This window comes from Neoarius graeffei, chromosome 19, assembly GCF_027579695.1.
Source record: "Neoarius graeffei isolate fNeoGra1 chromosome 19, fNeoGra1.pri, whole genome shotgun sequence".
Lineage (NCBI taxonomy): Eukaryota > Metazoa > Chordata > Actinopteri > Siluriformes > Ariidae > Neoarius > Neoarius graeffei.
Genome location: NC_083587.1, coordinates 23,558,113 through 23,574,598, shown reverse-complemented (window position 1 = coordinate 23,574,598; position 16,486 = coordinate 23,558,113). Strand labels below are relative to the sequence as shown.

The following is a 16,486-nucleotide window of genomic DNA, read 5'->3' as shown; positions in this document are numbered from 1 at the left end:
GCTCATGACACTTGCCATTATTGTTGATGTAGTCTGTTTGTACGCTAGCGTGGTCCGCTGGCACTCCGTGGATTTGCACCTTGACGAAGGGGTCCACTATGGACTTGGTTTTATCCTTGTTCAGTTTGGGGAGCTGCTGTGCTGAGATGACCTGAAAGGAAACAGGGCAGCATTCACAGTTTATTGACCTAGAACTGAAACGTACCTAATTTCTCCTTTACGCCAAACGTATTTGAACAATTCAAACACATTTGGTGTCTGAAGCGTGCTTTCTTTAAGCTTGGCACTCTGATTCTGAGCTGTGAAGCTTCATTACTTGTAACGATATTAGACATAATGGAAAATGAAAAGAAAAAAAGGAATAGAGGAAGAATTTGGCAAATTGCTTTAGAACAACAAAAATGACCTTTGCTTTGGGAATAAATTCTTTTAGCAGTGAGATCTTTCAAAAAAAAAAAAAAAAGCATCTTATGACTTTTTGTACTGTAAAAGTATTCACCGCCCTTGAACTTGTCCACATTTTGTAAAGTTAAAACCTGTAAGTGAAAGTGACTTAATTTGGATTGCAGGTGATCAGTCTACACAAGGTAGCATCTCATCTCATCTCATCTCATCTCATCTCATCTCATCTCATCTCATCTCATTATCTCTAGCCGCTTTATCCTTCTACAGGGTCGCAGGCAAGCTGGAGACTATCCCAGCTGACTACGGGCGAAAGGCGGGGTACACCCTGGACAAGTCGCCAGGTCATCACAGGGCTGACACATAGACACAGACAACCATTTACACTCACATTCACACCTACGCTCAATTTAGAGTCACCAGTTAACCTAACCTGCATGTCTTTGGACTGTAGGGGAAACCGGAGCACCCGGAGGAAACCCACGCGGACACGGGGAGAACATGCAAACTCTGCACAGAAAGGCCCTCGCCGGCCACGGGGCTCAAACCCGGACCTTCTTGCTGTGAGGCAACAGCACTAACCACTACATCACCGTGCCGCCTGAGTCTAGCTCTGTTCAGTAAAAATTAATGATATTTAGTATAAATATGGAGGTGATCATAGGAAATTGCGTCCCCTGATTGGTTGAGAGATTCAGATTATTTCTCGATAATCACCTCAAGCGACTCGGCAAAATGGCGGTCAATTGTTTCGTCACTGTAAGTGAGGAAGAATTACAACTGATGAAAGAAAATGCTGTTCCTAAAAGCACTAAAGATGCTATGAAGTTTGGTCTAAAACTATTCAAAGGTAATGAGGAATTGTAATTTATATTATCCATTTCAAAACAAGGGGTGGCATGGTGGTGTAGTGTTTAGCGCCGTCGCCTCATAGCAAGAAGGTCCGGGTTCGAGCCCCGTGGCTGGCGAGGGCCTTTCTGTGTGGAGTTTGCATGTTCTCCCCGTGTCCGCGTGGGTTTCCTCCAGGTGCTCCGGTTTCCCCCACAGTCCAAAGACATGCAGGTTAGGTTAACTGGTGACTCTAAATTGACCGTAGGTGTGAATGTGAGTGTGAATGGTTAGGTGTCAGCCCTGCGATGACCTGGCGACTTGTCCAGGGTGTACCCCGCCTCTCATCCATAGTCAGCTCCAGCTTGCCTGCGACCCTGTAGGGCAGGATAAGTGGCTACAGATAATGGATGGATGGATGGATGGATTTCAAAACAAATTATTCTATGTGACTCGGCATAGATCAGTGACACAAGTACACAAGCACATTACGTTTGCATGCAGCTTTTGAAGATTGAAATAAATAATTTTTTTAATACGGTTTAATTTAAAAAAAATAATCTGTGTATTTATACTAAAACAATTATCTGCCTCAGGCTCAGTGAATAATAAATTCGACTTCATCTTGGTCATTATTCACCGATATTCACTTCGCCTTCGGCAAATAATTGTTAAATAATCCTAATTAACTTCATTTCAGTTCCAGGTTGTAACATAACAATATATGGAAAAAGTTCTATGGGTGGCGGCACGGTGGTGTAGTGGTTAGCGCTGTCGCCTCACAGCAAGAAGGTCCTGGGTTCGAGCCCCGGGGCCGGCGAGGGCCTTTCTGTGTGGAGTTTGCATGTTCTCCCCGTGTCCGCGTGGGTTTCCTCCGGGTGCTCCGGTTTCCCCCACAGTCCAAAGACATGCAGGTTAGGTTAACTGGTGACTCTAAATTGACCGTAGGTGTGAATGTGAGTGTGAATGGTTGTCTGTGTCTATGTGTCAGCCCTGTGATGACCTGGCGACTTGTCCAGGGTGTACCCCGCCTTTCGCCCGTAGTCAGCTGGGATAGGCTCCAGCTTGCCTGCGACCCTGTAGAAGGATAAAGTGGCTAGAGATAATGAGATGAGATGAGTTCTATGGGTGTGAAAACTTGTGCACGGCACTGTATCGACACTGAGCTTTTCCTGACAAATACCACCATGTGTTGGACAAAACAGGCAATACAAGGCATGAAATAACTTAATAAAATGGTAAATACTTAAAAACAAAGAGTGTTTAATATTTCATATATAAAATCGATAAAGACCATGACATGGAGGATCTTCTTCCTGAACCAGGGTCCATTTATGGGATTGTAAGGATCAAACCGAGAGTCCCGGTTCCTCATGAAATCAGGCTTCAGGATGTAGCCACACTTCCCGTTCGGCAGGAACTGTCCTTGGTTCAAATCCATCTCCTTGCCGTTAGTTTGGAAGTTCAGAGCCACTGTTCAAACAGGCAAAAACATGATAGTTTGACCAAAAAGCTGATTTATCCAGTGTCTCCATTACACCAAATACAGGTTTGATGTCTGAAATCTGGCTTTGCTATGCTGCTAATGTTCCTAACATGTAATGAAAGCTTGCAACTTTCACGTTAGCATTGTGCAAACAAATTGTATGGCTAAATCATCACACGTTCGTGTCACTTTTTTCAGTAGTACAAACAAACTTGCTTCAGTCCAGGGGTCTTTTGACTTACTAATGGGACCATCAGAGCGGATACTGTACTTCTGAAAAGTTACTTGAAGGCGCATTCAGACAAGTTACATTTAAATGAATAGGCTAGTCTTTATCACTATTCTGAAACACTGCACTATCACACGGCCCTGTGTAAAAGTCTTAGGTGGTGTTTACATTAGACCGTATCAGCGGATCATCAGATTAACGTTTTTAAAACGATTCGCGTGCACACAGCAACGCCAATACACGATTCGCGTGCACACAGCAACGCCAATACACGGATACGCTAATCACATGACTAATTAGACGGCACGTCACATGATCCCAGTGCATATCGGGCATGCGCAAGTCACTCACCACTTGCAAGTGGAAGGATGGCAAGCGAACACCTTCTCCAGCAGATAAACACACCTGGCTGTGATGTTCATGTTCTCACTGAGTTTAAGCGCCTGAAGGAGGTTGAAATGTGTAAATAAACCTCAGTGCGGCTCAGCGCTTCCTCCTGCGTTCCAAATCACTCCGCCCTGAACAGCGAGTGCCATCTGGAGGGTGCGCACTCCGGCCCTGCGCAGCTCACAGAGCGCGCGAGTGAAGCGCATGAGCAGTGATTCGGGACTGAGCCGCTGTATGTGTGATCCCAACGCCAGCGAATCAGGAAGGTGGATGTCACAGTGACGTTGTCCAATGACGACGTCAGCTAGAGCTCAGCACAGCGTTTCCTCGTTCCTCAATGTTTACACAGCACCGGATCAGATACGAACTGGGTTGAATACGTGGGCCCTGGCGGATTCAAGTTGTTCCGCCTGTGGAGTCGTTTCCCGGCGTTTTAATGTGCACGGACAGTGCATCCGCGACGAAAACGAGACGGATACGGTCTAATGTAAACACCACCATAGGCACATGGAAAGAACTGTTTTTGACCAAAATGGCTTAAAATATAATGAAATGAAATGTTTCAACATTAAAAAAATACTATAAGCAGTAAGCCATAATAAGTGAAACAAAGTCTATATTTGGTGTGAGACCACCCTTTGCAGGTCCAGTGAGTGCAGCTGTATGTGGAAATGAGCTGTAGGTTTTACTGAGTATCTTACACAACCAGCCCCAGTTCTTCTGGACACTTTGACTGTCCCACTCGCTTCTTCATTTTGCACCAAAACCCAGCAGCCTTCATTAACCCCGCCGACAGTAGTCGGAGGGGTTATTATTTTCACCTGCGTCAGTCTGTGTGTGTGTGTGTGTGTCTGTCTGTCTGTGTGTCTGCAAGATATCTCAAGAACCAATGGATCGATTTGGACCAAATTTTGTACATGTGTTGCCAATCACCCAGGAAGGAAACCATTAAATTTTGGAGGTCAAAGGTCAAAGGTCAAGGTCATGGCAGAACTTCGAAATTTTCGCCCAATGTATTTTAATAGGGAAAAGACGGGGTTTGCACTCGTTAGAGTGTCCCTGTCTAGTTATGTTTTCTTTTTTAATCTGAAAAGTGCTCTCTTATGCAATACGCTGCTCAGATACAAACTTTATTTTTTCTGTAAGATTTAATTTTGTGCTGGAAAACGAACGTTTGGAACTCAAATATATATAAACTCGATAATGTAAAAGTCATAAAATAGAAATCTATAACAAAGTTTGGATGGAAAAAAAACATATATATATAGGGTGCCAAACAATTAAAATCGGCATCCATCTCCCTTTGTTCGAATTTTGTGAGCTGAGTTTCAATTTGAGATACAGCCCAATAATGACAATCACGACGAAAGCATAAAGTATGAATAGAGCCAGAGCCAGAGACGTGTTTTGGTTTTAACGTGCTATCTATGACCCAAAACTCCATCCTGTAGCTCAATCTTGAAGACAAACCACTTTCTTCTTCAGTACACAGTTTATTCTCAGACTCGCGTTTGGATCAGTTTGCTTAATTCAAATGTATCATGTTTTACAAATTTGCTTACGTACAGTATGTTGCGATGTTGTTAACAATGTCATCTGAGGCAAGTGCGATGATTTCAACTGGTTTCTATTAGCTTCACTTGGCTCTGTTAGCTTCACAGCAAATATTAGACACCAAACACACACCAGGGGTCATGGACACACTGTGTGCATTTCTTTTTTGGTTTAAGAAAGGAAGGCTAATTAAATGCAACTAAATGTCACCGATTTGGCAGCCTGCGTTCCACATCATGACAGGATTGTAGTTGGACGAGTCTGTCCGGGTGCCTGAAGGGTAAATTCTGCTTAATTTGTCCATGTTGTGGTGGATGTATTCATTTGCTGAAATACAAAAGAAAAACAAGCGGAATGTTTAGGGATCAAATTAGGGCAGATACACCGAAGACAACGTGTTGGTAAATGATACACAAGCACACTGGAAGGGTTCGTTTATATACAGTACTGTGGAAAAGTCTTAGGCACATGTAAAGAAACGCTGTAGACCAAAAATAGCTTAAATATAATGAAATTAAACATTTCAACATTAAAAAAATACTATGAACATATATACATTCATTTATTATAGCAGTAAGCTATAATAAATGAAACAAAGTCAATATTTGGTGTCAGACGACCCTTTGCTTTAAAAAAAATATAGTAGTCTCAGGTCCAGTGAGTGCAGTTTTATGCAGAAATGAGCTGTAGGTTTTACTGAGCATCTTACAGAACCAGCCCCAGTTCTTCTGGACACTTTGACTGTCACACTCGCTTCTTCATTTTGCACCAAAACCCAGCAGCCTTCATTATGTTCTCTTTTTTTAATATGAAAAGTGCTCTCTTATGGAAAATGCTGCTCAGATACAAACTTTTTTTTCTGTAACATTTAATTTTGTGCTGGAAAATGAATGTTTGGACTCTAAAATGTTTTTGTACCGACTCGATAATGTAGAAGTCTCATCTCATTATCTGTAGCTGCTTTATCCTGTTCTACAGGGTCGCAGGCAAGCTGGAGCCTATCCCAGCTGACTACGGGCGAAAGGCGGGGTACACCCTGGACAAGTCGCCAGGTCATCACAGGGCTGACACATAGACACAGACAACCATTCACACTCACATTCACACCTACGGTCAATTTAGAGTCACCAGTTAACCTAACCTGCATGTCTTTGGACTGTGGGGGAAACCGGAGCACCCGGAGGAAACCCACGCGGACACGGGGAGAACATGCAAACTCCGCACAGAAAGGCCCTCGCCGGCCACGGGGCTCGAACCCGGACCTTCTTGCTGTGTGGCAACAGCGCTAACCAATGTAGAAGTCATAAAATAGAAATCTATAACAAATTTTGGATGACAAAAAAAACCAACAAAAAACAATAGGGTGCCTTAGGCTTTTGCACAGCACTGTGTATCCACTGGGCGGCACAGTGGTGTAGTGGTTAGCACTGTCGCCTCACAGCAAGAAGGTCCGGGTTCGAGCCCCGTGGCCGGTGAGGGCCTTTCTGTGTGGAGTTTGCATGTTCTCCCCGTGTCCGCGTGGGTTTCCTCCGGGTGCTCCGGTTTCCCCCACAGTCCAAAGACATGCAGGTTAGGTTAACTGGTGACTCTAAATTGAGCGTAGGTGTGAATGTGAGTGTGAATGGTTGTCTGTGTCTATGTGTCAGCCCTGTGATGACCTGGCGACTTGTCCAGGATGCACCCCACCTCTCACCCATAGTCAGCTGGGATAGGCTCCAGCTTGCCTCCGACCCTGCACAGGATAAGATAATGGATGGATGGATGGATGGATGGATGGATGGATGGATATCCACAGTATATATCTGTACATATTTTCTTTTCACACCTCAATAGAGGTATTTCAAACTCGTATCAGAATGAAACTGTCAAAAGCTATTTTTTGTACAAGTTTCCTTCAAAAAGTATTAGAATATGCAAACGAAGCATTAATTTACATATGTAAAAAAGAAATGTGTTAACAAATGGCATTTTCTCAGAAGGATTGTGCAACCAGTAATGTTTGCGTGTTATGACAAACATTTCACATCAACATGCTAAAACAAACTCTCCTGCTGTCTCATGTCATCTCTTTAAGATGAATGGTTTTCTAAAAATCTTCTTTGGATTTTTGTATTTGCACCAAATCCAGTTAGGCTAAAATGTTTACGTAGCTGTGCACATACTGTGATGGAATATGGAGATGATTTCCTCATCCTGTTCTCATATTCAATTGTAGCGTAACTCCCTGTGTGCGAAGCAAAGCCCCATACTTAAGAGAATATGCTAATGTATCAACCCGATTTTTGATGGCTTTTAAGACTGTACGACGTCCGTACATACAAATGACGTCCGTGTACCACCACAGGGAACCTGATCGTAAGTGCAAAGCAACATATCTCAATCACTTGACCACCGGACAACAAAATTTGTATCTTTATTTACATAAGACAGATAGGTTTTCATCCAGCGCTTATTTTTAACTTTTTAAAAACTAATGTGGGATTATTTACTAACACATTTAACACTCACTGGAAGCTCTGCTTTTACACAGTGCCTAAATATATATTAGCAATGTTACAGACTGAGGGACAGGAAACGAATGAGATCATTGTGCCATTAGTTAACTGACTTGGATCAGAACAGGCTGAGATTTTTAGTGGAGGTTTCTAGAGAGTGTAACAATCTAATTAGATAACTCTTAAACTAGGCTTATTCCATTAATCATGGCACATTACACAATAATTAGTTCTGGTCCACCAATTGATTGGTTGAGCGGCATTCTAAGTGTGTTTATATTTACTATAACTGCACTGGGCCCTTTCACTGTGTGTATCACTCCTCTCGTCTGTGTTCGTGACATAAAATTCCACTTCCTGATTCGACATGATTGTTAAAGTAGTGTTAATGACATCATCAAGGGACATAGCAAAGGATACATTTTTCACGAATATAACTTTTGAGTTAAAATACGAAAGCCCGTCAGATGAAGATGAAAAGGAAGAATGGACGCCATTTTCACCTGAAGAACGGGAATGTACAAATCAATATGAGCTAGCTAGTCAGTTAACCGAGAGACTATAAAGTGAGTGTGGCTTCTTTGGGATCTATTTCTGCTAGTGGGGGGAATTTCGAAATTCCTCCAAAAATTCTGAGAGGAGTTGATTTCAGAAGGCGAGCACCCTTCCTGGGACGGACGGACATCGACACGACATAATCCTCCAGCAGGGAATAATAAAAATTGTGAGGGAAGTTGATTTCAGAAAGCAAGCACACCTTGATGAAATTGCCAAAGTACAAGTTTGTTAATAATCAAGGGCATAACTCTGGTCAAATTTGCCCAAATTAAACAAAATTTCAATATGCGTATAACTGTCACATAACAAAGCCTTTTGCCAAGTTTGGTGAAATTCCTCCACAAATTGTGAGAGGAGTTGATTTCAGAAGAACGTACACCCTCATGAAATTGTCAAAGTACAAGTTATTTAATCAAGGGTCAAAACTCCCGTCAAATTTTCACAAACGAAATTAAATCACAATATGTGTATTACCATCATATAACAAAGCCTTTTGCCAAGCTTCGAGAAATTCATCCAAAAATCGTGAGAGGAGTCGATGTCAGAAGGCAACCACACCTTCATGAAATTGTGAAAGTACAAGGTTGTTAATCAAGGGCCGTAACTCTGGTAAAATGCGACCGAATTGAACAAAATTACAATATGTGTACTACCGACATCAAGGGCGTAGTTTGGGGGGAGGGGGGTGTCCTGGGGTGCACGTGACCCCCCCCCCCCCCCCCTTTGTCAGACCATACATTTTTTTCAATAGCCGCATAAGAATATTAGAAAAGCACCCACTGTAATTTTTCTAACATTTTTTTTTTAAACTAGATTGTCACCTCAGCCTCATTAGGGTTTCTATAACCTTGTATGGACTTCCTGTGGTTTGGGCACGAAAACCCAGTTTGTCAGAGTGTGTGCGGGAGAGGCGGATGTAAGTGCAGATATGTTAAATAATACACAGTGCGATATGAGCATAAAGTGCGTGAAACACACACAACAGGCAAACAGTCCAAAACAGCAGGCAAAGTCGTAATCGAGGAAACAGGCAGGAGGTCAATCGAGGCGCGGACAGAATATCAGAGGCAAAACTATACAAGATCAAGAGACGAGAAACAGGAGTTGAAAAACCAGGAGGTCAACAGGGACAGGGAACAAGGCTCTGTAAGGCACACTACACAGTAAAAAATGGAGTGTCAATATTGCAGTGTAAACCTATTTTCCTCTGGATAGAGTAGTTATAACACTATGCAGAGTAAAATCATCTAAATGGTAGTGTCAAAAGTGAGAGTTAATTCCCACTTAGACACAACGACAAAATCTACTCTGCAGGGTGATGATTCCCCGCGAAAATACAATATAGAGTCAGATTAACTCTGAAAATCTTACACTATCTATAGTGTTAAATATTTTTACACACCTCATTGTTAATTTTGACACAAAATAGAGTAAAATTAACTCTAAAAATCTTACACTGGCTATAGAGTAAATTTTACACTGATTTTGAGTGGGACCAAATGTTATCTGACAGAGAGTTAAATTCAACTCTTAAAGAGTAAAATTGACACTATGATTTTTACTGTGTAGACACGACGTAATACTTCGCATTGTCCTTGCATGGGCGTGGTCCTTAAATAGCCCAAACATAGTTCACTGATTAAAGACAGGTGTTCTTTGTTATGCCTAACGTGCCGGAGCTCGTTAGGCGTGCGCGCGCAGCCCGAGGCGCACCTTCAGGTGCATGAGCCAAGGCGTACAGGACTGGCACAGTACTGCGCAAGCGCAACACGATCGCACTAGAAAGCATGGTCAAGCTGCCAGTGTAGCTGCAGTCTTTTTAGCTGCGAATTACGAGTATTTCCTCGTGTTAATAATTGGCCATGTCAAAACAAGCGAAACTTTCCTCTTTCTTTCGACGTGAAGAGAGGTACGCAATTTATTATAGATTTTTTCCATCAAAGTTGAATTTTGTGGCTTCGAAGCTAAGTTTTAGTGCCGTTTCTACAACACGGGATCAAGAAAACGTGGAAGAAACAGCAATAATGGAAGAGCCGGTTTCTAAGCTACCTAAAACTAGCAATGGTAATTATTTTTTTGTTACATAATGCACTCAGGCTGCCAGTCAGTGTGTGACCCCCCCTTTGAAAATCCTAGCTACGCCCCTAGACATATAACAAAGTCTTTTGCCAAGTTTGGTGAAATTCCTCCAAAAACTGTGAGAGGAGTTGATTTCAGAAGGTGAGCACCCTTCCCAGGACAGATGGACGGTCAGACAGATGGAAATCACCACGACATAATCCCCCTTCAGGCCTTTCAGCCAGCAGGGGATAAAAAAAACTGAACGTTTGGCTGTATTGTGTCCAAACTGTCAGTTATTCAAAATTAATTTCTTGCTTACAGAACTGTTGATAACTGCACTCTTGTGATATTGCCTTCTCATCTCATCTCATTATCTCTAGCCGCTTTATCCTGTTCTACAGGGTCGCAGGCAAGCTGGAGCCTATCCCAGCTGACTACGGGCGAAAGGCGGGGTACACCCTGGACAAGTCGCCAGGTCATCACAGGGCTGACACATAGACACAGACAACCATTCACACTCACATTCACACCTACGGTCAATTTAGAGTCACCAGTTAACCTAACCTGCATGTCTTTGGACTGTGGGTGAAACCGGAGCACCAGGAGGAAACCCATGCGGACACGGGGAGAACATGCAAACTCCACACAGAAAGGCCCTCGCCGGCCACGGGGCTCGAACCCAGGACCTTCTTGCTGTGAGGCGACAGCGCTAACCACTACACCACCGTGCCGCCTGATATTGCCTTAATATCTTAATATCTCTCGCTCTCTCAAAATAAGACAAAAATGTCCGGAAATATAAATTCACCTACTCATAACTTATAATTAAATACCAGATTTACCAAAACAGATTAAAATTAAATCAAATAAATCAAAATGCACTGTCGGTCTTTGTCCTGCCAGTAGGCTGCACAGAAACGCAGCTGAGAATCTGAAAATGATAGTTAAAAGAATTTTTGTCTGTGGTGCATGACCTTAAAATACTCGTAGAACCTGGTTTATATACAGCAACCAAATTACCTGAATTTTCTGCCAGATTCTTGGCTTTGCTTTCCTTGTAGGACGACATCTCGTAGCAGGCCTGTTTCTCACGTGCGTGCTCGAAACTGTTGAAATGGACACTCTTGCAGTAGATCACCAGGTCAGATAGCTCTTTAGCGAGCTTGATCTTTTTGTTCTAAATAAAAAACATGTAAAAGACAATTTGTATGGAAGTGTGTGTTTAAGTAAAAAAAAAAAAAAAAACACATGCACAGTTATGGTTTGTTATTCAAATCCTCTATACTGTATATGCATAACTGATCTATTATCTACACTACCGTTCAAAAGTTAGGGGTCACTTTGAAATGTCCTTATTTTTGAAAGAAAAGCACTGTTCTTTTCAATGAAGATCACTTTAAACTAATCAGAAATCCACTCTATACATTGCTAATGTGGTAAATGACTATTCTAGCTGCAAATGTCTGGTTTTTGGTGCAAAATCTCCATAGGTGTATAGAGGCCCATTTCCAGCAACTATCACTCCAGTGTTCTAATGGTACAATGTGTTTGCTCATTGCCTCAGAAGGCTAATGGATGATTAGAAAACCCTTGTACAATCATGTTAGCACAGCTGAAAACAGTTGAGCTCTTTAGAGAAGCTATAAAACTGACCTTCCTTTGAGCAGATTGAGTTTCTGGAGCATCACATTTGTGGGCTCGATTAAATGCTCAAAATGGCCAGAAAAATGTCTCGACTATATTTTCTATTCATTTTACAACTTACGGTGGTAAATAAAAGTGTGACTTTTCATGGAAAACACAAAATTGTCTGGGTGACCCCAAACTTTTGAACGGTAGTGTATATCACGACAACACTGACACACACTTCTACTGCTGTGGCTCTCCAGATTCCTCCTGAAAGCTCTTCTGCTTGGAGCTTTATGCATTTGTGTTTCACTTTCTGCTGTTTTGGATGATCCTACATAGATTTACACTTCCCGTTAACACTTTCGGTCCTCAGTGGATGATATCACTAACCCTGGATACTGTAGATTTGTACCTAACAACTGCTGCTGTAATCATAAATCACAAAGTGCATCCCAGGAATCACATCCACAGTCTGCTCACAGTGAACCTTGGTTTCCTTTTGAGTGTCAAAGTTCCTGCCTTGTGTTATCTCAGGAAGTTTCTCCTCACTGCAATCACCGCTAGTTTGTTCAATAGGGATCGAGATCTACTTCCTTGATTTTTGTCATGCTATTGTTTAAAAAAAAAAATGCTGTGATAATGTGTGATTGATGCACCTTAGGTTTTTGCTCTGGTTCATTCTGTTTGGTTTCGGCAGCTTCGTCTTCTTCAGACACGCTCTCCGCGTCCTCTCTGTTGTTGTTAAACACTGCGTCCAGCTTGTTAAGGCGTTTCCCTTTAATCAGGATCCGGCCCTTTAATTCCTGCAAGCAGAAACATTACGTTTGCACTAATAAAACACTATACATTGCTACAGATGACATGTAGAGTGGAAATGATGGATCTTTTACGTGCAACACTACAAGCATGTCCAAAACGCAGGGAATTTATTTACTATGAGAGATTTTTTATGAGAGAATTTCATAGTGATGCCTGAAAGTGGGCTTGTAGTACTCGAGTCCGAGTTGTGCCCTAATTTTAAGGACTCGTGACTTGACTTGGACTTGAGCACTGAGGACTCAGACTCGTGCATTAACTGCATCCAGACTCGTAAATTAGAGACGAGGACTTGGATTTTTTCTTTATTTTTTTGTAACATGCCATAATGGGCAGCACGGTGGTGTAGTGGTTAGCACGGTCGCCTCACAGCAAGAAGGTTCTGGGTTCGAACCCAGCGGCCGGCGAGGGCCTTTCTCTGTGGAGTTTGCATGTTCTCCCCGTGTCCGCGTGGGTTTCCTCCGGGTGTGCCGGTTTCCCCCACAGTTCAAAGACATGCGGTTAGGTTAATATGGGACGACCTTGGCTGAGGTGCCCTTGAGTGAGGCACCTAACTCCCAACTGCTCCCTGGGTGCTGTTAGCATGGCTGCCCACTGCTCTGGGTACGTGTGTGTGTGTGTGTGTGTGCGCTCATTGTGCATGTGTGTGTTCACTGCTTCAGATGGGTTAAATGCAGAGAGGAAATTTCACAAGTGTGTGATGAATAAAGTTGTGCTTTCTTTCTTCCTTTTCTTAATAATTTGGCATAGGATATTTCTATCTACATTAATTTTTATACTAATTCCGTGTAAGAGAATGCACATTCACCTGTTCATACGTCATGTTGAGGAACAAACTAACGTTAATGGCGCTAAAATGCCTGGAGAGACGCCCCTAGGATTGTCCGCTTTGCTTATACAGACTTCTCGTGCAGTGGGAAAAAATGCACTACTGTGTGTTCCATATGTAGAAGAATTATCGAGGAGACGACGGGGACAACCTCGAACTTTAATCGTCATTTGGCAAGACTCCACCCAGAGAAGGAAGTGACACACTATGTTCATTGCCCTGTTGATAGCGGGGCTTGCTGTGCGATGAACTAGCTAGTGTTAACCCTCTCTCATGTTATTTGCCCTGTTGCTAGTGGGTGGGGCTTGCTGAGCGATGAACTAGCTAGTGTTAACCCTCTCTCATGTTATTTGCCCTGTTGATAGTGGGCGGAGCTTGCTGAGCGATGAACTAGCTAGTGTTAACCCTCTCTCATGTTATTTGCCCTGTTGCTAGTGGGCAGGGCTTGCTGAGCGATGAACTAGCTAGTGTTAACCCTCTCTCATGTTATTTGCCCTGTTGCTAGTGGGCGGGGCTTGCTGAGCGATGAACTAGCTAGTGTTAACCCTCTCTCATGTTATTTGCCCTGTTGCTAGTGGGCGGAGCTTGCTGAGCGATGAACTAACTAGTGTTAACCCTCTCTCATGTTATTTGCCCTGTTGATAGTGGGCGGAGCTTGCTGAGCGATGAACAAGCTTTTTATCTGTAGACTGTTAATTAAAATGAGGCAGTCGAGCAGGAACGTTAGTCCAACACAGCAGCAAAGATGCTTTCACATAAAGGCAGCAGCAGCCACCGTCAAATGGTGCAGATGGAGTCTTGTTCTCGGACTCATCTCCGGAATTTTCTTTAGAGGCTGTCCACACGGCAACGGATTCAGGTGAATCTGATAAAATTGTTTATCGTTTCGGCCTGGCGTCCACACGGCACCGGCGTTTTGGGTGCCCCAAAACGATATTTTTTGAGAACGGGTTCCAGAGTGAAAAAATCAGGCAACGGCACCGTTGCGAAGTCGTCTGGATGAGTAGAACGGATTTGTTTACGATGACGTCACAACCACATGACTAGAACAAGCAGCACTCTCGCTGTTTTGTATGAACCACTGCATTGCATTCACTTTTGTATACAGCTTTTCTTTTAAATAAACAAGTAACTGAACCATTTCTTGAATTTCTTTTTTTTATTGGATAAGACTGCTTTTCAAAATGTTCACACACAATATAAAAAGTTATATAAATTATATAAAAATGCTTTTCAAAATGTTCACACACAATAAGAAAATTAAGTTATATAAAACTATGCACACTAATAAAACTAATTTGTACACACAGAAGGCACGATTTCCTCGCGTAGTCGCAGCCATCTTCTTCTTATTGTTGTGTGCTTGTTCCTGTGAGTGCTTCACGCCGGGTAGAAGAAGGGGTTTATGCGCATGCGTCCTACTTCTTCTATTGTTCTGGTGTCTCCGATGGGACCGTCTTACAGCGCACGTAGAGGTGTGGCATGTGTATTGCATCGTTTTCAGCAAGCGTTGTGTTGCCATATGTACCTGATATTTTACTGATCCGTTGCCCATGTGGACGCGATGTTTTTTTTTTAAAATAAAATCTCGTTGTCGTTGTCGTGTGGATGTAGCCTTAATGACTTGGACTTGAACACTTGGGACTCAAAACTGGACTCGGACTTGAGGTTTAGTGACTTGATTACAACACTGCCTGAAAGCACAGTGGAGAATATTTAGAGCTCTGAGGAAATCCCACAATGCACTGCATAGGGCACGAGACACTAGACATGAGACTCTAGCATCCACAGATTGGATGGAAAAAAAAAAAAGATACCCATAATGAACTTTACTGCTTGTGAAATGAACAGGGAGCAGGTCACCATTTTGGACAATTCACAGACTTTGTTGTTGTTGCATAATTCCACACACAAAATGTGTTCCTTCAGTCTTAATTAAGCGCCTGAAATATTCTTTCTGCAAGTTTATTGATTTTTACAACATGATTTTCTTACAGAGCACTCAGCTCTTTCAAACAGTGTACTTCCAGTTTACAGTTTTGGCCTGTTCCTTGACCAAAAAAAAAAAAAAACAGCCATATGATTCACTGTTTTTTCAGAGCTGCGGCACGACAAAAAGCCCTGTTCACTTCTTTAAAGGTATTAAATGTCAGTGAAAGAGGACTCCTTGCTCCTCCTCATGTCTGTGTGCTTTCGTGCAACGTCTTTTCTTCTGCAAGAGCATTCCGATCCCGCCCTAACCCCTGAGGGAAATTCAACGAAGTAAGAATGCAGGACTACATCCAGCTAACAGACACAACTCACTCCGAGCCAGAAAATCTCTCTGAAGCTTTACTTCACAAGAAGTCGGGGTGGGGTTTGGTGGGTTAGGAGGTGTAGGGTGGAGGGCAGCGCCTTCTGGTCTGTATTAAAGTAGCTCGAACTCCATCCAAGCCCCTAATCTCAGACTATAATGCTAACAGAAAAGACAAAACTCCACTCTGTATCACCACTCAGCCCACATTTTTCCAAAACTACCCAGTCTTGCATTTTTTAATAATAAGAATAACATCATAACCTTCTAACTGTACCACAATCTGTACCAATCACTAAATATAGGGCTGCTTTTAACCCGTGTTTATAGCAACAGCAACATCACTGCACTATTGATCCTGAATCATTGTTTCCACTGAGCATTATTATCCCACGGACGAGGAAATCTAAAAAAACAGGAAGTTCCATAAACTGCATAAAGAACAAGAAGCCATCTACGGACAATAGGAAGTCATGGACAGGAAAGGTTTTGCCTTCTGAGCTACTATCCACAGCCCAAACCCTGAAATCGAAACGTATCAAATATTTATAGTCAGAAAGCTTTTTTTTTTTTATCTCTAGTTTAAATAGCTCTTATATCCCAAAGACAGGAAAATGTAAGCATTGGACATGTGTCTGTATTTCATTTCATTCCATTCAATAAAGCTGTAAATACACAACTAGATGAAACTACGCATATGGCGCCAAGCTGTGAGCAAGCTCATGCGTGCAATCTCATGCGTGCACTCCATTTTACTGCAGAAAATGTCATAAAAACCACATCCTTGTTTACCTGCTTTCTAGTTTTGACTCCATGCCAATGCAATGACTTTTGCTGGCATTTAAAAGCACGATCAGAGTGCTGGGACAGAAAAATAATCCAGGATAACTTGTATAATGAACGGTTATGTTGACTGCAA

The 16,486-nt window shown here is 42.5% G+C and overlaps 1 protein-coding gene across 2 annotated transcripts in view; it reads right to left on the bottom strand.

Annotated features, from left to right (window-relative positions):
* plcd1a (phospholipase C, delta 1a) overlaps positions 1-16,486 on the bottom strand; it is an 80,524-nt gene that overhangs the window by 5,721 nt on the left and 58,317 nt on the right. For both annotated transcript variants that reach the window (XM_060899883.1, XM_060899882.1), the window contains exons 9-13: positions 12,286-12,432; positions 11,021-11,177; positions 5,097-5,213; positions 2,525-2,703; positions 16-151 (exon numbers count right to left, since the gene is read on the bottom strand). In XM_060899883.1, the coding sequence (XP_060755866.1) occupies positions 16-151; positions 2,525-2,703; positions 5,097-5,213; positions 11,021-11,177; positions 12,286-12,432 (736 nt within the window). The remainder of the gene's footprint in view (positions 1-15; positions 152-2,524; positions 2,704-5,096; positions 5,214-11,020; positions 11,178-12,285; positions 12,433-16,486) is intronic.